Here is a 22,457-nt window from a genome sequence, read left to right on the forward strand (position 1 = left end):
CCCAGGGTAACAGGTCTTCACGACCTGTCCCTAGCCAGGTAATGCCACCCCTACTGGCTGCACCAAGTCTCTTCCTTGCCTCCTTTCTCCACGCCCTTCCACAAATGATTACTTCTCTCTCTCTGCTAAGAGCTGCCATCTGTTCCTTTCCTATCTTATTCCATAAACAGCCCTCAAAGCAAGGCCAAGTGTTACTCACTGACCTAGATTGTGAATGGCACACTCTAAGTGCATATCAGTGACAGAGGACGAACTGAACATCTGGATCCCAAAGCTGCTGCTTATGCTAAAGGACAGCATTCCAATTTCACAGAAATGACCCAGTGCAGTGACCTTTAAAGGTCATTCTAGCACATAGTTCAGAAAGCCTCCAGGCGCGCCCCTGTGGAAAAGCAGACAAGGGCAAGAGTCCAGGAAGACAAACCCGACACTTGGGTTCACACCCTGGCTCCACCACTTCATTCATTTTGTACCCTGGAGCGGATGACTTTCCCTCACCTGCACCAGGGTCTGTACTGCGGTCAGCTCTGGGTAGGCCTCCGTGTGACACTGTAACACGGGCATAGACGGCACCGAGCGGCACTGTCAGCTCCTTACAGACACTCCACAATGCTCGTTAGAAAATAAAGAGCTAATACTAATTTACGGAGTTTTAGAGAACCAACAATTTTCAGTACTCCAAGAAATGTTAGCTTAAATTCCTTAAAATTAAATTTTGTCAGTAAATATTAACTGAAAGATTGTAACAGATTAAGATTAATTATCTTTTTTTTAAGATTTTATTTATTTTTGGAGAGAGTGGAAAGGAAGGAGAAAGAGAGGGAAAGGAACATCGGTGTGTGGTTGCCACCTGTAAGCCCCCTACTGGGGACCTGGCTCGCAACCCAGGCATGTGCCCCAACTGAGAATCCAACAGGTGACCCTTCGGTTCGCAGGCCAACACTCAATTCACTGAGCTACACCAGCCAGGGCTGAGATTAATTATCTTATTGTCCAGGATCTTCTCTTAAAACCAAATTCAGACAACTTAAAGGTTCGTTTTCCTGACATACTGTACAGTGAGCCTCCCCCCCCCAAACAATCCCAACAACCACAGCTGACTGGGGGCCAGCAGTGACTTCCGATGACATCTGCGGTGCACTGCGGCTCTCCTCCCTCTGAGTACACCAGCACCACGCCACGACCACTGTAATTCCTGCAGTCACCCGTCACTATGACTGAATCCCGTTCGAATGCATGAGTCCTACTGCTGTAATCCAATCATTCGTGACTCGCGGACAAGCCAGTGTGAATACTGCTTTCAATTTTTTCATGTAACTCTTGGCTGTATTTAATTAAGTTCCTTTTATAACAATATCACCATTTCCATGACTATTTTATTCCTAGCCTAAAGTTCAATAAATAACTGTAATTATAGAAATGAAAAGAATCAAAATCAGAAAGGATAGCCATAAAGGAGAAAGGCAGGGTTACTGCCTGAGGTTGAAACTTTAAATCTGACATGTGGTCCAAAGTCAGCACTGCTGGTAATTTCTTTCCCCTTCTTTTAGGACAAATAATCACAAGTCTACTGTAATAACAAACTTCACCCTTCTTTTCAATCCATCACTGTTGGTATGATTTCACTACTTAGATCCACTCAGAGAACAACTTCAGGACGATGGCTTCCCAATCCACCTTTCCTTCCCCACAGGATTTGGTGGGTCTCCCCAGAACAATGTTCCTGGGTGGTACAAAATGCCAGAATGACTCTATATCACATAAAAGATGAGAAACTGAAACTGATGTCATTTTTGTAATAGCTCAAACATTAAACAGCTGGATTAAAGTTTAACTCCATGAAACCTCACATAACAAAAACTAAGTAGTTAATATCCTTTCTTGTATTTTAAAACATACGCAGTAGCTGCCATGTTACAATGTACCATTCAAATGAAATGATTTATAAACTCAATGGCAATACTAGCACTGTAAGTTTTTTTAAGTTGATATAAGCTATGCTTATTCCTATATACATTTTACACGTCAAATTTTGTTTTCCTAAAATTAGGACTTAGAGGTCATACTACCATTTAAAAACCCATGAAAATGCAAGTTGCAGGACTTTCATCGATTCTTAAGGCTCAACAGCTGGTGCACAACTGACATTCCGATATGTTGTGTTGACTTGCTTTTCCGTCATCTTCCTAATGGTCCAGAGCATTCTCCAAGTGTTTTTCTTTTCCTTATTACATCACTTTGGAAGAACATACTATTTTGGTTCCCTCATCATGTGGAGGACAGCAAAGCAACCCAAATGTACCATGATTCACTGATTACAGACCAACTCGGGTTTTAATGAGCGAGGAAGTCTCAGATTAGTTCTAAAAAATAGAGACGTATCATAAATACCAGCAAGCACGTGCACACACTGGATCAGATATGGAGCGAACTCTCAATCCACAACGGTAGATTCTCACCAACCGGTGCCACACCTCTTTTTAGCTTAGGGCATGCTACACTATCACTATTTTGGAGAATTTGAAGAGAAAATGCAAAATTGAGAAATTATTTCCCAAGTTGAAGGAAGGAGTATAAATATGATTTATAAACCCCCCAAACAAGCATCAACAATAAGCTAAATTTTTGTTTACATTTCAACTAAATATGGGCACAGGAATTCATTTTCCTGAGTAGATCCAACTTGTAAAGATTTTGTTGTTCTCTCCATTAATGGTATTTCCTTTTAAGTGTTCTACCCTTCCATTGCTCTTTTTTTAAATCCTCACCTGAGGATATTTTTTTAAAACTGATTTTTAGGGAAAGAGAAAGAGAAACACTGATGTGAGAGAGACATGGATCAGTTGCCACACACCCTGACAAGGGATCAAACCCACAACCTAGGCGTGTGCCCTGACCGGGGATGGAACCCACAACCTTTTGGTGTACAGGATGGCACTCCAACCGACTCATCTACCTGGCCAGGGCTTCCATCTCCTTCTTAAATAGAGTTTATACTTAAGAAGAAACAGCCAATGGAACACAATGTTGATGAATAATATACATTGTGAAGACGGCCTTGCCACCAAGAAGTTGGAAGCAGGTATCATAATGCAATGTGTGAACAGTTTACGAGCAATCAAGAGCTGGTCATGTTTCACTTCAAAATGCCTTATTTGTGATTCGTATTCTTTTACAGTTCATTTGTCGGCCTCATTTGTATCTCACTTGTGGTCACACAAAAATCAGTTGCCATTTTAAGTAGAGATTTACGACAGGGTGGATGATCCAGAAATGCAAACCTCCAAACAGCTGAACGGCTCCCTTCTCCCTCTTTCCCAAAAGCTAGTAAGTACAGTGATAAACATAGAAACTACTCCCCCAGTAGAACCAGTGAGATGCTGATGAAGGGCAAATGCTATGATACCCCAAATCGACATCTTTTAACGGAGCTAGAATTTCAGTGACATGCTACTTAAAATAAGTGGGCCTATGCCAAAAAGTATGCCCACTGAAGGGTAGTTTGTGGTAGTAGATCTGACATAATAAATTGAATCTATCTTTATCATTTTTATGAAGCAAATCATAAAAATGTGGAGAATTTGACAAAGAGAAAAAAATTCCAGGCAATACCACTTTACCTAAACTCCATATAATTCCAAGCATTGTTCAATGTGACCACCCTCACTGCATTATCTCACTGCATTATCTTACCACCCTTAGTGCATTATCTTATAGTATGAAAACCGTCAGTAACTACATCCTGTACTTCTAATGCTCCACTAACAGTCCCAAAAGAACAGAGTATTTTATGAGGAACTAAACTTTTGCTCAGATCATTAACTCACTCATCTTTGTAACTGGCCTACTCAAAATAGGATTAAGAAAATAAATGTGTGGGAGGGTGAGGGAACACACTACAATTCAGAACTAATTACTTGGACTGTAGCAACGCTCTCCCCTAGTGCAAGTGGCTAAGATGCGCTGCAAAGCAGGTTAACTAGACTTTAACATAGGTGGAACAAAGCAAAGCAAACTATGTATCAGACCATATTTAAAGTCATACAGCTAGAATGTTTTAAAACATTTAAAATGAAACTTTCTTATTGTAAATAAAGATTGAGAGAATGTCCCAGGAGTAGGTTTTCCTTTGTGAAGTAATTCTGAGGAACAAAGGTTTCATCACATTACCTTCAAGACTTTCAACCCAGACTGTACATTTTTGAAAGCACCCCACCATGCATCTCTCATAGGCTAAACAAGTTTTTAACTTAATGATCTATACAGACTTCTAACTGTCTTATCCTGACTGTAACACCATTCTTGCAATGAATATATTCTAGAAGTCATAATAAAAAAAACCACCTGGCTCTTAACAATAGGTATGAAGCCCAAGATGACTGGCCCACCAATTACCTTCTCATTTTAAGAGGACTCCAGGCACCAAGAGTATTCCAAATAATGTATTTTGTATTAGGAATAAAACGCTCACTTAAAAAAGATTGCTTGCTGTCATCTTAAAGTGCCATCAAAAGAATGTTTTATATTTTATGGAATTCTGACCATTCATAAAAAACAATGTTTAGAGTTGATGGAATTCTGACTGTTCATAAAAGGTTACAGATTCCAGAGCTTGCTCCTGCATTCACCCTCATCCTTGGTATGCTGTCAGGCGATCCAAATTGTTAAACCAGAAAATGTCACATAAAGCCTGAAGACAGCTTAGTCTAATTCGGCTAATGGGGTAAGAATCTGAGGAGTAGGCTGCTAAACTTGGTACAATGAAACCTGAAGAAATGGCTCTGGCTTCTTAGATATATATAAACATACATGTATTTTCTGACTTCCTCTGTATTTCTCTGACTTTCTACTTTAACTTAAAAACAACTGCAAATTATGCAGCTTTGTATTTTTGTTGTGAATTAGTTCTACTTTTGAGTTTGGCACCTCAAAACAAAACATTTGAGTCAAACTATTAGTTTTTCTTTTTGTGTCAAGAGCTGACCTTGATGTGCTACAACTAAGTAAATCCATTTACTCAATCCAAAACAGGCATTAAAAAGAAAAATCCCAAATTCTTTCTTATATCTTAAGAAATATAGAAAAGAAACAGTGCAAAGTGAGGTCAAATCAGGGATTATCACACCAAAGTTGTACAACAGGTGTAACACACAGGACAAGTCCATTATACAGTCACAATGGAGCAGAACTGATCAAAATGCAAGAAATGGAAATGTCATTTGTCAATAGAAAATAACTGGCAACAGACATATTTTTTTCAGTTAACAGAGGCATGACAACCCCCTCCCATTTTGCTTATATATTATTTTGCTTTTAGAAGATGTAAGGCACAGGCATTCTTCAGACATTTCTATTAACACACGGGTAATCTACTATTGCTCTGGGTGACAAGCCCAGACTGTCTCAAACTTCTCACTCAACAGGCGATGAGATCTGCTCCCCTCTTCACTTTCGACCTGTATCTTTTGAACTATACCTGCAATCTTTATGGCTACGGGATCCTCTGAAACTGGAACAAGCCCTTCCTTGACTTCAGCCTGCTTTTCAGAGACCAGGGGAGATGTGGCAGGAGGGGAATACTTAGTTTCCACAGAAGCCACAGGCGAGGAGGAAGAGGGCTTAGAATCATGGAAAAGACTGGCCCATGACTTAGGCTGACTGACGGGAGTGGAGCCAGCCGCAGAGGCCGGGGCATCGGCAGGAGGGGAAGTGCTCTCAGCTTTAGCTGGGTCCAAGTCCGTGCTTTCCACAGTGTGCAACTCCACCCCGTTGGCAGCTGGGCCCTCACACAAGGATTCAAGTATCTGTCCATTAGCAACTCCAATGTTTTCAGTAGTATCAGTCCCAACATAAGGGTGAGCCACAGCTGTCCTCAACAGGCTGTCCCTGCCAGTCTCTGCAGGGAGGCAGGACTGGTCAAAGCCAGGCCCCTGGCAGCCCTCGGGCTGCCCTGCAGTCCTAGCGTTGCTGTCCAGGGCTCTGGAGAAAGAGCCACCAGGCACATCGTCACTGACGAAGTCCGTGGAGTCCTGAGGGCTGTTACAAGTCCTGGGTGTCCCCAGCAAGGGCATATCGCCCATCAACTCTACATCCTCTGTGCCCACACTGTTCAGGACCACGGGATTGGCATGGCCATTGACCAGGGCTTCTGTGGAAATACTACCCTCACTGCCATCTTTCAAGTAACTATAATATCCAGGTGGGCGTTTTTTCTTCTTTTTACGCTCCCTTTGTCCAAGACCACCTGAGACACCATCATTTTCCAAAATTTCCGCCTCCACATTGGAACTGCCATCCAGATCAAGGGCAGAGCCTGGGTATTGGCAGTCACTAGAGCTGCAGTCCACTTCTTTATCTACGTCATCAGGGGTGTTTCTGGGAGCTGTGCAACTAAGGATAAATTCAGGGGCCTGAGGATTCAATGTGCTTGAAATACTGTAGTTGGGAGTTCTCTGCAACGTGTCACTGGGATCAATTACTTCATTAACGCCAAACTCAATTCTCTGATATTCTTGTCCTGTTTAGAAAAAAAAGTCAGTAAATATCCCATTAGTTAAGAACAGAGCTATATAAATTATGAAAGTATCAATAATTATTTTTCTCTTTGAAGAATAAAACATTAAAGTCTTCTAATTAACAAAACTGACATTTTATTTCTGTGAATAGCTTCCTAAAATAACTATAAAATTATATTTAATTTGGAGACATTAAAAAAACAGCCTGTATTCATATTCTACTCTCAGGGTAGCTAAAATGGAGACTTTCAGAAGGTAGAAACTAAAACAAAATTACAATAAAAAGCAAAGTAATATTCTGCCTGCCTGAAAACACCTGTCAATGAAATCTGACATTACTAGCTCACTTTACTCCCAAGAGTAGGGTGCAGGGTTTTCAGACAATTAAAAGAAAGTCACGACGACAAACTTAAAGACTTAACATCACTCCTGCATGTTATGGCTTCTCTATTAGTGTAATTTAGTCATTCAAAAAGTATAAACGACACCAAGAATTAACCTTCCACGTAAAAGTGTACTTCAGAAGCACTTTCTCCCTGGTGAGAACAATCTAGGTATTCCATCCATTCTCAGATGTGCATTTTTTCCGATTTCTGATTAGGTTGAGTTTCAGAATCCACTGTGTCCTTCAACAGACACCAAGCCTCAATGTCAGCTTATAACTGATAAAATAAAGTTATAAATTTTGAAGTTAAGAAAAGAACACATATAATGAATGAATGCATTATAATTCATTTTTAGTGCATAAGTGCAAATTTCTCCAAGCCTATCATAAAAGGCTACCTTTTTTTCAAGGCATGTATTTCAAGAAAAAAAAATCGCAATACCAAAAGAATCATGTTCCATTACAGAGAACTACCATAGACATATTTTACCTCAGAAGTCTTTTTATAAACAGAAAAAACAGCCCCAGAGAGAAGCCAATTGTGTGCAAGTTAGTGAGAGGGCAGGGGCCTAGTCTAATTCTTCATTTGTTCTGACAAAACACCCCTTTCTTGGGGTTGGATTGGGGAGCGGGAGGGACCTGAACAACAACAAAAAGTTCCTGCTACACCTAACAGCTAGTATACATGTAAAGCCACCAACAGGTCAATCTGAATCCTTTGGCTCCTGAGCACTGATTTTTTTTTGTTGTTGTTGTTTCCTTATTTTAAAAAGAATCCCCCAAGAACAGTTGTTTTCTCTATTGTTATACCTAAAGGTGAACTGTGTGCAATGCCATTATATGAACTGAAACTGAGGTATCGAAGGAAGTGAAGAGCACTCCCCATGGAGGCTACCCCTCCCCTGCAGACTGTGATGTACATTGTGAAATAACATTAAAATTCAGTATGCATTGTGTCGTACAGCCTGTTCGAGATTTTGATTATTTTCAACATGCACAGTGCCTTCCACACATCAATTCTTAACCTTGCCACATAAAACATTCTAGAATGTGATGTGATGTTAATGGAACTATTACAATATGCTATGGCTATTACCAAACAGGTACCCAGTACAGCATCTGATCACATCACTGGGAGGCAGACTCCTACCCAAAACAGTTCCTTTTCTTACCCAGGAACACTTGTCATGGACACACGTGTCTACTGCACTGCAAGGCAGAAAGGTCAGCCCAAAATCCAATCTGTCAGGCTGGAAGACTCGTGCAAGTCCTGAAAACTCATGCTTTGAAGAACCCAATCAACAGAGTACTACACGGGGAACTCGATGCTCAGGTCAGGCAGGCACTGAGTTTGTTGGGAGAAGGAAAACCAGCTCAAATAAAACAATTACATCTTCACACAGCATTCCCCAAAGCCCGCTCACTGCAGCACTCACAGTGCAGCCTCTGATCTCTAGCCTATGCCACTGGGAGGATGGTGGGGCCACTAAATGCAATAGAAAGGTGTAACAAGAAAGGACAAATAATGAAACACTTTAAAGCCCTGAGTAAACATCTGCAGCATGCTCACCATGTGCAAAAGCACATGAACACAGAGAACTCTCCTGACCAGATAAAAAAGCTGCTCCCGAGGCTGGGCAGCAGGGCGAGAGAGAGCCTTTAGGCCCCGCTGGCTTCATTTATTTTATGCCCAACCTAAGCCATCATTACAGCTGCTCTTTCCCTTATGATTTCCTATATCATTGTTTCTCATAAAACTGCTAATATTTTTTGATACAATCACTTTCTAATTTTACTATAAAGAGTTTGAATAATCATTTCAAGTTTTACGGGCAGCAAGGGCCTTTGATATAACTCAAACTGGGGGGAAAAAAACAACAACAAACACAATCTAGACAGACGTGACTGACTAATGGTGGCCTACAGTAATCGAAGGCCCCTGCTGTTATTTAAACACCGGGCACTTAAACTATATGAAGTGACTGCATCTCAGCAAGCACCATGTCCAGGAACCAGGTCATTTTTGTGACAGAGACCCAAAAAAAAAGTAACAAAGCAAGAGGTAAAGAGGTTACCTGAATTCCCAAGACCATTAGTGAGGACAGGGTCATAAATGCAAAACTGCAGGACGACAGATTCAAGCTGCCACTGAGCCATGCAAAGAGCACACCTCAGAGACCCCTGGGCCCTGGGCCCCGCAGCCTCCGCCCCAGACGGAGAGTTCGATTAAGAACTGACAAAAAGCACTGGCTGTGAGGAACACACCTGTGTGCTGAGAATTGCCAAGGAAAACACAGAACTGAACATCACTTCCTTAACTAAACCTTGAATGTCTGACACTATGAGGCACAGAATAAACTTTAATCCACTAGTCAAAGTGGTTCAGTGATTAAATCTACTATAGTTTACAGCCAAAACATCAAGCTGTAAGGGAATGTTTATTCAAAAAGTATGACCGAACAGGAAAACACTGCCTGCAGGTGCCCTGCCCACCCAGCACATATGACCAGATGAAGGAGAGAAGCAGCTCACCATCAGGTAGCTCATCGGTTGCCTGTGTGCCACACAGAACTGTCCCATTGTATGGAGGAAGCTGCAAGGGGAATCGAAAAAATATTAATTCAAGAAAACAGTAAAACCCAATATGTGCTACTTTATTAAAACAACATTTCACTAAAACTCTTTATCCCTGTAACAACTTCTCATGACATTTCTACTAAAACAGCACACACGGAGAGACACTAAAATCAAATCATCTTCATTTAAGAAAAACTACCATAGGAATGCTTTTAAATATAGTTATTAAACAGACCCAAAAATGAGGCAAAAAATTAAAAATAAACTTTAATTGGAATGTAAATCAGCTGCAATAAAATGCTTATGACACATGCTTTGCTTCAGACGATGTTAGTGACTCCCCAAAAACCCCACAACCACCTGGTTTTGTCCACTAACAAAGATGACTCTTGGTGACCACCTGCACTCTGTGCTCACAATCAGCACAAGTCAGCAGAGGCCAGGACCCAGCCCATGAGCAGGGAGTGGAGAAAGCCCACTGGGAAGGAAAAGTCTGGGAATCGTGGCTCCCTTTTTAATACAATACCTTAAATAACAACATTAAGAACTAGAAATCACATTCCTTGTTTGGAAGAGATCAAGCAAAATGGCAAGTGTCTGACCTCTGTAAAAAGCAGAAAGGCATAATAAATACTCAAAGTTTTCTCCTTCCTAGTCATTCCATAATACTTAAGAGTTAGAAATGTTTAAAATGGGTATGTTTGAGATCAAGTTTAGGATGGGAAGGGAAGGGAAGCAGACCAATCATCGTTACCTGAAGGCAACAGTGGAACAAAAGCCAGCGTTTTGCAAAGTCTGCTCACTGCAGTGCTGGCAGTGCAACCGCCCCACGACTGCGTGGGGTCTCCAAGTCTGCAACATCCAGAGGTATCAGGTAACTCCCATGTCAATTATTGTCAAGAATTTCTCCTTAAGTGGCTTCCTCAGCTGATTTCTCCAATTAACTCTTAGCAAGTTGATTCAATAATCAGAGCTTATCATTCCAAGTAACCAAGTTCTCCCTCCAGAAAAATTAAGGACAAATAAGAAGCTACTCAGTGCTATGCAAAAGCAACTGACCGCATTCAGGACTTGAGAGCTGCACATATTTCCACCATGCAGGGGCACCCCAGTATTCTTCACACTGTCACAAAAGGAGAAAGCATTTTGTGTGTGGAGATGAACTACACTGGCCTTGCACATGAAGTGCAAAAACCATTCATTCCACAAAGCATTCAAACACTCACACTGGGTGCTCCAGCATTTACCACTGGCGCAGACATATGAAACAGAGAAGGTGCATCTGAGGAAGCCACAAATCGGGGTCATGTCCCTCTGCAGTCACAAAAGAAGTCTAGCAGACTCCCATACACAGAATGCCTTCCCAAAATTTTCTATCAATGACACTGGGGTGCCCCCTGGTGATAGAAATCTATACAATTTTAAGGCACTAAAAGTTTTGGTTTTTTTTTTAACCTCCCCATATTTCAAAATCTAGTTAAGGGGTAGAAGCAAGGATCTGAAAAGAGACAACCCAGCAGTCTCCTGGGCAATACTGCCATTTCCTGTTAGTGTGTTTAACACACGTATTTTGATATACTAATCTGGTAAGAGTGTAACTGTGGGAATTACTGTGTGCTGGAATGAGTTCTGGCCCAGAAGTGTAAGTGAGTGAGTGAGTGAGTGAGCTGCTTCTTCTTCTTCTTCTTCAGTATTTTTTTTTAAATCTCTAGAAGCATATGTCACCTTAAATTGAACAAAATTTCCACCACTCATAAGAAGCACTTTAGTCTATGGTCATTGGGTATAATAAATACACAGCAGAATAAATTGCATTTATTATTTAAAGTTTCCTATTTATGCAGCTATTTATAAGAATGCAAAATATAAAGACTAAAGCAAGAACATAAAATCTCACACACAAGGGTCAACTGAAAAATGTAAAAACACTTTAATCTAGTTATGTTAGACACAGTTAACTACCTCAGTCTGAAACACTGCTAACAGTCTCATTAAGACAAGACTTAGGACCCTTGCCTTGGCCAGTGTGGCTCAGTTGGTTGAGGCATTGTCCAGTGAAATCAAAAGTTTGTGGGTCTGATTCCCAGTCAGGGCACGTACCAGACTGCAGGTTTGATTCCCTAGTAGGGGTGCCTACAAGAAGGCAATAAATCGATGTTTCCTCTCTCTCGAAAACCAACGAAATTGTGTCCTTGGGTGAGAATTAAAAAAAAAAAAAGTCGTGGGGCCTTTGATGTTTTAAAATCTTTTTGGTGCTGCCACACTTGTTCCGGTATCTCAAAGACCTTCGCAAACCCTAAACCTCTCCTCTAAATCTCCAAACCACCGAGAACAACTGTCTTAATTCTATCACCACACACACACGTGCATGTACTGCGCTAATCTGGACTTGTTTATTCAGGAGCAGGCTCCAATGATGAGAGCCTGGGAGGTTTCCAGAACAATTTGCATTGTATCCCTATTTTTAACACCAGTAACATGATTATGACTTGGATTCAAAACACAGTTATTCATAAACTGACTAAATTTTAAGTTGGGGAAATTAATTTTTAAATCGCCCTGGTTTCTAAACTAGAAAACAGCTTTAGAAAAGCTAGCAATTACCTGAATGCCTCATTTTATCACACTTCATTTTACAAATGCTCTTTGCAGAGAATTCAAAGAAAATACATCAACACCGAGGCAAGACCCTCCACCAACAAAAAAAGATGATTACCTGTTGAAGTCTCAGATAATGGTTAGCAGTTTTTAGCAACATAGTATTTTTAACTAAGGTATGTCCATTTTTTTAGACAATACTACTGCATACTTAACAGACTAGTACAAACTTTTATATGCAGCAGAGAACACAAAAATTGGTGAGATTCACTTTTTACTACAATATTTGCTTTGTGGCAATGGTCTGAAAAGGAACCTGCAATATCTCTCAGGAATGTCTTTAAGATCACATGAGCTCCATTTGTTTCTTCTGATTTTGTTAAATTACTGACCATTCTATCGTGCCAGTGACCAGCTTTCAAACAAGCAAACTACAAGAGACAAAACCTCTCAGCTGAAAGGAACGATGCTTTTGTAGACAGTGTTTTTATATGTAAACATTTATGTTTTTTATAAATTGTTTATATTTAATAAAATTATTTTCATATTTTTCATTCCTCAAATTTTTATTTTTCAGTTCTTGGCCCCAAGTAAAATGGGGGGAGGGAGTGCTTTATCCGGTTCCTAGCAGCCAAAAAAATAAACGAGGAGCACCTGGCTGGTGTAGCTCAGTGGACTGAGCTTGAGCTGTGAACTAAAATGTCACCGGTTCGAGACCTAGTCAGGACACATGCCTGGGTTGTGGGCCAGCTCCCCAGTATGGGGCGCATGAGAGGCAACCACACATTGGTATTTCTCTCCCTTTCTTTCTCCTTCTCTTCCCCCCTCTCTAAAAATGAATAAATAAAATCTTTAAAAAACATGAGGAATTGTGCTAGATTCTAATTTATACCACATGGTAGGAACAACACAGGTAGGAGATGCAATTATTTTACCTACAAGGTAAGAGGCCAAATGATCTTGCAGAAGTGAGATAACATCACTTACACACCCACCATTCCAATCACGCATCCCCACATTAAACAGTCTGTGTCCAACATATTACTATAATCCAAACACCCAAGTTGTAATAACTAAGGACAGTAACTTAGCCTGATCGCACTATTTAGCCTGTATTTCTCTTTTGAGAGATACTGGACCACATGTAATTTTGATAGACAACACCTTTCATACCCTACCCTCATTCCTCAATGCCGATTTGACTCCCAGTCAGGGCACACGCCTGGGTTGCAGGCCAGGTCCCCAGTAGGGGGTGTGCAAAAGGTAACCACACACTGATGTTTCTCTCCCTCTCTCCCTTCTTTCCCCTATCTAAAAACAAATAAATAAAATCTTAAAAAAAAAAAGACGACGACCCCCAAATAGGCCCTGACACACTAAGATTTCTGGCATAATTCATTTTGATGAGAGACAGCCATTTTATTCTTTCAAATAAAAAGTCTGACATAACTTTACCATCAGCATCCTTCATATCTACCCACTTACATTTGTTATACTACGTATCACACCATACGTTAATGATTTCCCAACATGTCTATGAAGTAAATAAGCACTTTCCATTTTCAATTTGTTTTTTAAAGGAACAATGAGATGGAGGATATTGCCAAGGTCACCAAGTCTGTGGAAGTGGCAGAGTGAAAAAGGGATCCAGCTCTTCAGACTTGAAATAATGGTACATTTCCCACTTTCATACACAGGAAAACCCCAATTTTTATTCTGACACTTACTTGCAAACAGCACTCATAAACCCCACACATAAGCACACATCTGAAAAAAGCTTTTGTGAAGTACAAAAGTTGGGCTTTTTTTTTTTTAATCTAATCACGAAGAACACTTTTAGATTGTGTATTATGGTAAGCACCACCACTGTTTTACTGTGAGTCAAAGAGAGAAATTATTTAAAACTTGAATCACTACTAGAGTTTATAGAGTAGATCCCTAATGCTTGGGGAATATGGGATCTGATTATGTTTTTTCTAATAAACTCATCAGAAAACATTAAACTTCAATCCTTAAATTTTATGGAATTTTAGAATTCGATACAGATACATTTAATTGCCTTGGGGAATTACAATACATAATTTAGCTTTCACTATATCGTGGCTTGTATTTTTAGGTTCCTTAAAATCATAAAGGTTATTTAACATCAATGAATACAAGAGATGGAAATGGCACTGAACTAATTTATTCATTTTCTAAAATGAAACCTAATGTTTTATTTTGTTTGCTAAAATGAAAGAAGAAAACAAGTAACAAATCCTTTTTTATCTCTAAACTTAAATAATCCTTTCAATATGCTCTCATTTAATCCCACCTCTGTAACAAAAAAAATTTTAGAATTCATGAAGCCAAGGTGAAGAGTAAAGGACTTGCCAAGGTCATGTGTAAGTGACCCATACAAACTGCAATCCTGGCCTTTTCACCCCTATTCTAAATGGGGCTTCTCCTGTCCCATTTCACAAAATAAAACAATGCCATATGTAAATATTTAATATGGGTGCAGCCCAGGCTGGTGTGGCGCAGTGGATTGAGTGTGGCAGGACTGTGAACCAGAGGATCAAGGTTCAATTCCCATTCAGGGCACATGCCTAGGTTGTGGGCCAGTTCCCAGCAGGGGACACACGAGAGGCAACCCTACCATTGATAGTTCTCTCTCTCTCCTTCCCTTCCCCTCTAAAGATAAATAAATAAATAATCCTAAAAAAATAATATGGGTGCAAATGCACAACTGCATATAATATTTATTAAGGGGCCTAAAAGTAAGGGATCTAAAAGGCTAGTCAGGTTTCATTAAAAGTTACCTAAGATTTTACTTGATATACTGTATACTTACTTCTCCCTTGTTTTTCCTTTTCAATGCAATTTCAACCATTTTTATATTTAAAATATAAATCTAAAAGAATGTTCCGAGAAGTTTTTATTGAACTAAAACAGAAACTGTTAATCACATGAAGAGTGAACACAACAGGAGACCTGAATAAATGGAGAAATGTACCACAATCATGTTTAGGGAAATTATCATAAAGATGTTAATTCTCCTACAAATTAGTCACAATTTTACAAAATTCCAACTGAAATTTCAACAGGATTTTTCATGAAACTTGACATGCTGATCATAAATTCCCAAAGGCAGAGTTAAAAATGAAGGAACACTAAAATAACTTATAAGCGTAAGAAGAACGCGTGTGCCTGCTGGAAGACTGGTTATGAAGTTGCAGCAATTAAAATAAATGGTACCAATAGAGAGAAACCAAAAAGCGCACAGAACAGGCGACACAGAATCAAGCAAGCACAGACGGAGATGTGCCCTGACAGGGCAGTACTACACTCATGGGCTGAGTGCTCAGCCGTGGTGCTGGGACAACTTCTACCTCCATGGTGGAGGGGTTTGAGATGCCCGGCTCACACATGTAAAAACCAATACCTCAATTTCAGTTGCATTACATACTAAAGTAAAAACAAAAACCTGAAGACTTTTAGAAGAAAAAAAGTCTTTATAACCTCGGGGAAGAGAAAAATTTCTTAAACATATTTTTTTAAAAACCAAAAATCCACAAACCATGAGGAAAAAGTCAACACATTTGACATTAAAGTGAAAAGTGTACTTCCCTTACCCTGGGAAAAATAAAAGTAAATCATATACGAAGTTTAAAAGCCCGCATGCTAGGAAAGAATACTTTTAATATGCAAAACCAAAGATTATTAATCCTGTAAATTAATAAGAAAAAGACAAACCACTTAATAAAAAATAGGGACAAGGGACAGAGATTGGTCACTCACAGGACTGGAAATATATATTGCCAACAAACAGCACTCAACTGTTCGCCATCTGGGAAATGTCAATAAAACAATGACGATCTCCTTACAACCCATCAGATGAACAAAAATTTTAAGTATGCCTACACTAAGAATTAGCAAGATTTTTTTTGTTGTTTTTAAATGAGATAGAGAAAAGGCACATGCACTGCTGATGGGAAGGCAGACCGTGAAAACCACTTAGCAGATTAGCAGTCTCTAGTAAATCCACAGATGTTTATCCCTTGCACAACCCAGCAGTTCCACTCCTAGAATATATCCTGGTACGCATCCTGGAGAAACCCACAGAAGCATGTGAAGCTATGACAAAAATATGTCTTTTTGTAGCATTTTTGTAATAGTGGGAGAACTAAAACCTAAATAGTCCTCAATAGTAAAAAGGATAAATTGTGGTATGTTTAATTACTGGATTGAGCAATTGAAATCAAAGAACAAAATGCATCAGTATAAATCTAAAGAACACTAGCTTAAGATAAACTACAAAATGATGAATGTACTATGAAACCATTTGTGACATTTCATATAAAACAATACAATGTGCTATCTATTGATACACACATATAGTAAAAGGTGAAAACCACAGTCAGAAAACAATACTTAGCAATTTCAGCAATCATTATTTCTGGGGAAGGGGGAAGGAAATGCAAAAGGGCGATGTATATGAGAGTTTCAACTGTATCTGCAATGTTTTGCTATTTATAAACAACGGTAACTGTCAGTATTATTAGCCAAGTCTGGATGGTGGGTTCAGACATTCTCATATTAGTCTCTGTGCTTTTCTATACACTGGAATTCCTTGTCAAAGAGCATAAATTAAAAAATCAAAATTAAAACATAACAATTAACTCTATTTACACATATACTCAATAAAACAAAGTCCTGTCTTACCTCAACTGAAGAGCGAGGAGTCACAAAGAACTGATTGAATTCATCAGGGCTAAAATCTCCAAAAATATACTGGGGGGGGGAAAGAGAGAGAATCACTGATCACATAAACTATACATATTATATACTTTAAGGAAAAAACACTACATATTAAAATAATCACATGAAACATCTGGGTTAGAATCCCCACAACCCTTTCCTAATTAAACAAATCAAAGGTCTGCAAGGTGAGATTTCTAGGTGTCATATTTTCCAATAACAAACAAGAAAATACTACTTAGCTTTTTCTACAAAACTCTCAAAGAACACTCTGAAACTGTTAAAGCTTATTTTGAAACAGGTCAAAGCAGGTCTGTACACCAAACTCATAAGTAGAGTTCTGCTTATGGGAGAGTTTTTTGACTAACAAACATTTCCAGTTGTTCCGTTTACCTTTCTGCTGACTCATGCCACTACTGCCATTTCAGTTTCTCTGCCATACATACTAAAGAAAAGCAGAAAATGGGGTTCAAATGGAAAGACAGGGAAATCCAAAAGAGGAAAATACTAGTGATCTTAATGATCTTTAAAAACAGGTAATTTTTATCTTTAAAATACACTGAAACCTGATGAACAGATAAACATATTACTTGATAGACATAAACCTAGTTGTGAACCCTAACTGCACAGAATCCTGAATGTGACTTTCTGGAAAAACAACTGGTTAAACTACATGGAAGCAAGTTTAACAGGTGCCTGGCAATCCATATTCTCCCTGGAGCTTCAAGAAATAAGTCCCTGACAAGAATCACTGTGACTACACTTCTACAAAGGAGAACCCCTCACTAATTATTTATTCATTTAATCAATTAACTATTTAGCAACTACCGAATGCTATGCACCACGATCGGTCCTAGGAATAAAGATGATAAACAGAATTGTGGTTCCTCTGCTAAAATGGAGCTGACAGTCTAGTAACCTGCAAGGGAATTTACAAGCATGTGATTCAAAAATAACCAGTAAGTAAATATCACTTGAATGGATGTTACCCATTATTATTGTAAATGTGAATAAGTTAACAACTAACTCTCACAGCCTATTAATAAGAATGCATTGACATTCTGGGGGAAAACATTTCTGGACAGCTCTTTTGCAGAAGCTACCAAACTTGTAAATATATATTAAAAAACAAAAACATCTTGACACAGTATTTACATATACATGCCGAAGTCCACAAAGAAACTGTGCACTGAAAGTAATGTGAAGCTTTTCCTTTCCAACCAGGGCCCCAACAGGATGGCTGCCACAGGGCACGTGTGGGGAGATGGTGAGAAGAAGGGCCATTCTGCCATCTACCAGGTAGTCATCAGAGACAATTGGTGTCCACAAGTGCATCCATGGACTGGGTTTCCAGAAACGTGACTCTTGGGACACCCAGACAGACCCAGAAATTTGCCATGAAGGAGATAGGAACCCCAGATGTACCCACTGACACTAGGCTCAACAAGCTGCCCAGTCCAAGGGGGTAAGGAACGCCCCATACTATATCCAGTGTGGCTGTCCAGAAAACGTAATGAGGATGAAGAGCCACTACATGAGCTCTATAAATGGATCTACCCACATACTTGTCACCACTTTCAAAAATCTACAGTCAATGTGGACTAGAACTGCTGATTGTCAAACAAAATTAACTGGGGAAAAAGTAATGGTGAAAATAAGCAGAGTCCCACAACAATTGAGAAATACTTCCATTGTGAGCTCTGTGAGATGAGGGTCTTTATCGTCTTCAACACTGGGGAAAAGCTTATGTTGATTTCACTCAGGCAAGAGAAAGGCATCTTTGTGTGAAAACAAAGAGTAAGGTAGAGGTGAGATGCAGGTAAAGAAATGATACTGCTGACTGCTATTCCTTTATAGTCCTGCTAGAGATCTTTAACTCTAAATACAAGCCTCAAAATTTACTCAGGAGAAAACAGAAACACAAGCCACAGACCTGGAAAAAATACTCCTCTTTTCTCACATCAATGTTTCTCTTCCTCTGTTTCCCTCCTTTTCCCTCTCTCTAAAAAATAAGTAAATCATTTTTTAAAAAGTCCTGACTGGTATGGCTCAGTTGTTGGGCATTGTCCTGCAAACTAAAAAGTCACCAGTTTGATTCACGGTCAGAGCACATGCCTGGGTTGCAGGTTCGGTCCCCGGTCAGAGCACATACAAGAGGCAACTGGGTTTATGTTTCTCTCTTACTTTGATGTTTTTCTTCCTCTTCCTCCCTCCTTTCCCCTATCTATAAATAAATAAATAAAATCTTAAAAATCAAATATTCCTGGGAATCCCAACTGCTCATGAGGTGGAGCAACTGGACTGCTCCTCAGGGCTGATCCAGGTGCAGAACAGTAGCCTCTTTGGAAAAGACTTTGGCAGTTTCTTATAAAGTTATTTACTGCCAGGTTCTTCCCCAAGAGAAATAAAGAACTATGTCCATTTTTAAAAAATCCTGTTTACTGGTATTTACAGAAGCTCTATTCATAATCGCCAAAAACTATGAGCACAAATGCCCATCGAGAGATGGATGTGGTACATCTATTCAATGAAATTACTACTCAATGACTGTCAAAAGGATCATGCTAAGTGAAAGCAGCCACACTTAAAATGCTACATGTTGTATGACCCGCACTTGCATAATATTCTAGGGTAACACTATACAGATAGACAATGGCTGCCAAGGTCTGGGGAAAGACTGATTACAGATGGGCACAAGAGAACTTTTTAGATTGATAAAAACATTCATCACAGGAAAAGCTTAGTGGAAAAACAGTGACCTTTCTAACTGCCAAGAAAACACATACTGATTAAAATACTAATGATTTTTGGTACTCACATATGAATGGACATCAAAGTGAAGAAAAATCAACAGCAATAGAAGTAATAAACATGAGGAGGAAAGCCCTGACCAGGTGGCCCAGTTGGTTGGAGCATCATTTCATACACCAAAATGTTGCGGGTCCAATTTTCAGTCAGAACACACACCAAGGTTGCAGGTTTGATCAGTGTGTATGAGAGGCAACCAATCGATGTTTGTATGTTTCTGTCTCTTCTCCCTTCCTCTCTCTCTCAAAGCAGTTAAAAGAAAAAAAAATCCTCGAAGGAGGATTTTTAAGTGATGGGGGAAATGAGTAAACCCAGCAAACATAAGAAACAGAACTTTTTTAAAAATCTGTATTCTTAAAGAGATTCTGGCAGATCAAATAAACACAGACTGCCAGAAAAAAGACCTTCTAGAAAACAGCAAATGTTGGAAAGCAGAAAATTATTAACCTCAGACTAATTCCCGCACAACCTCTCGGCCAACAGAACTCTTAGGTTCCAGGGAAAGACTTTCCCCCCCATTACTTGCAATTGTACTATTTTTACTTAATTTTTTATTTTTAAAGTATTATTTGAAAAAGTTTGCTACAGATTCTAAATGTACTTTTATTACAACTTCATATCAATAATTTCTCCACAGTTACACACAACTTCAATCTGATTAAAAATTCACTGGGGGAAAAATGAGGAAGCGTTTCACGTATAGGTAGTGAGAAATCTCAAAGATACTGTTAAATAAAGAAAGTATTTTTTGGACAAAAAAGAGAGGAAGACAGAAATAGCTATTGGTGTTTGCATAAATAGTAGAAAAAGAACCGCAAAGGGAATGTAACCATCACCTATATGGAGCTGCAGGGAAACCAAGTGAAGGTAGTAAAGGGGGGGGTGATTTCTTAGAGCAGGGGTGTCAAACTCATTTTCACCAGGGGCCACATCAGTCTCCCAGTTGCCTTCAAGGGCCAAATGCAATTTTAGGACTATATAAATGTAATTTAACTTACTCCTTAACAGTTAATTGAGAGCTCAACACTGCCGCCAGGCAGAAACAAGGTGCTGGGCTGAATAAAACAAGATGGAGGGCTGGATTTGGCCCATGGGCCTTGTATTTACCACCTGTGTCTTAGTGTACATCTATTCAGAATTTTTAGTTCTGAATCACATAAATATCCTATCTAGTAAAGAATTAATTGTAAAAAGTAACCCTGGCCAGTGTGGCTCAGTAGGTTGGAGCCTTGTCCCATAACCAAAAGGTTGTGGGCTCAGTTCCCAGTCAGGGCACATACCTAGGCTGAGGACTGATCCCTGTTCCGGGCATGAGCAACCTCAGTCCGGGTGCCAATCCCAGTCTGGATGTGTACAGCAGGCAACCAATCGATGCTTCTCTCTCACACCAATGCTTCTCTCTCTCCCTTCCTCTCCTTCTAAAAGCAATAAAAAAAAAAGTCCTCGGATGAGGATAAAAAAATTGTAAAAAGTAAATGAACAGAAATCATTGTACAACTATTCATATATACCCACTTTGTAGAGAAGTTGTAAGTCTGCACCTGTGTTATCTTCAAGAACTGACAAAAGAGTAGAGCTTGATGAAAATATTTACTCCAAAAAAGACACCGTAAACAACTGATAACTGCCAACTGTGCGATGCTAAAATATTTTAACACTTGACAAATGGCTAAACCGGAGCTATTTTAAACTCCAATGTAATTTCTTCTAACCCTGGCTCACATGTAACAACAAACAAACCTATCACAATATACATGAATCACATCCTCTTATCATAATCAGGTTTATTTTCAATCCTTAAAAATGTATGAGTTTCTGAAAATGAGCAGTTATTCTTCACCAATATAAAACACAGTTATTTCAATTTTATGACTGAGATAACAGAGAACTGAGAAGAAGCTGGTACCAGTGGTATCAGCATCTCTGCAAGGTGTTCACCACCTTGAGGGGTTTTGGTTGGGATTTCTACTTCCTGGAAGAATGAGTATTCCCCACATGTTCATGGAAGAAATGAGGGGTAAGGAAGTACTATTGTACTGTTTTTATTTTTGTAACTTTTGTAAATTTGAAATTATTTCCAAAAAACGAGTTTTTAAAGCTAAAGCTATATATAAACCATTAAGGAAAACCTTTCACTCTCTCTCTTTATATAAGAGTGAAACATTCTACTTCCTCTGGAGGATTAACATATTTTAAGGTCAATTTTTAGTTTAAAAATACTGTTTGGGTAAAAAACAATGATTCTTTGCCTGATTTCACAGGATTTATAATTAGTGGGGAAGAAAATGCCACTGGCCACAAGAATTACTTCATCCTGTAAGAGCAGAGTGAGATGAGACATGACTGTTACCATATTTTGCCATGTATAATGCACATTTTGCCCAAATATCAGAGGGAAAAATTTAGGTGCGCATTATACACGGGTATAATGACTGCATACCATGGTTATAATAAGGGGCATAATAATCCCATGTATAATGCACAGAAAACACGGGTGTGCATTAATACATAGGAGCACATTATATATGGCAAAATATGATAAGTTCCCATGGGAGATTAAACAATAGGAATTACAAGTATTGGGTTGACCAAAAATTCTGTTTGGTTTTTTCTGTATGAAAGCTCCCTAGTAGCACTTGGTGTCTTTAACTTCATTCAAAACAATTCTGTTAGATTGTATTGTGACAGCTATAAACATCAGTGTGCATTTTTTTAAAAAAACTTACCAAAATTGGTGAATTTTTGTGTAGCCATTTTAATATTGGAAGATGGAAAAACATGCAAGAGTTTTGGCATATTATGCTTTGTTGTTTTAAAACGCAACTGAAACGCAT

At 39.1% G+C, this 22,457-nt stretch overlaps 1 protein-coding gene across 3 annotated transcripts in view; it reads right to left on the reverse strand.

Moving 5' to 3' along the window:
* Positions 1 to 22,457, reverse strand: part of USP10 (ubiquitin specific peptidase 10) — a 63,182-nt gene that overhangs the window by 19,947 nt on the left and 20,778 nt on the right. For 2 of the 3 annotated variants that reach the window (XM_037040271.1, XM_037040270.1), the window contains exons 2-4: positions 16,780 to 16,848; positions 9,433 to 9,493; positions 5,477 to 6,517 (exon numbers count right to left, since the gene is read on the reverse strand). In XM_037040271.1, the coding sequence (XP_036896166.1) occupies positions 5,477 to 6,517; positions 9,433 to 9,493; positions 16,780 to 16,848 (1,171 nt within the window). Of the gene's footprint in view, positions 1 to 5,476; positions 6,518 to 9,432; positions 9,494 to 10,536; positions 10,601 to 16,779; positions 16,849 to 17,208; positions 17,261 to 22,457 lie in introns of all 3 variants that reach the window. The other variant, XM_037040273.1, reaches the window with a different exon arrangement.

The sequence above is a fragment of the Sturnira hondurensis genome, unplaced genomic scaffold, assembly GCF_014824575.4.
Source record: "Sturnira hondurensis isolate 20B ecotype Veracruz unplaced genomic scaffold, ASM1482457v3 Scaffold0002597, whole genome shotgun sequence".
Classification (NCBI taxonomy): domain Eukaryota; kingdom Metazoa; phylum Chordata; class Mammalia; order Chiroptera; family Phyllostomidae; genus Sturnira; species Sturnira hondurensis.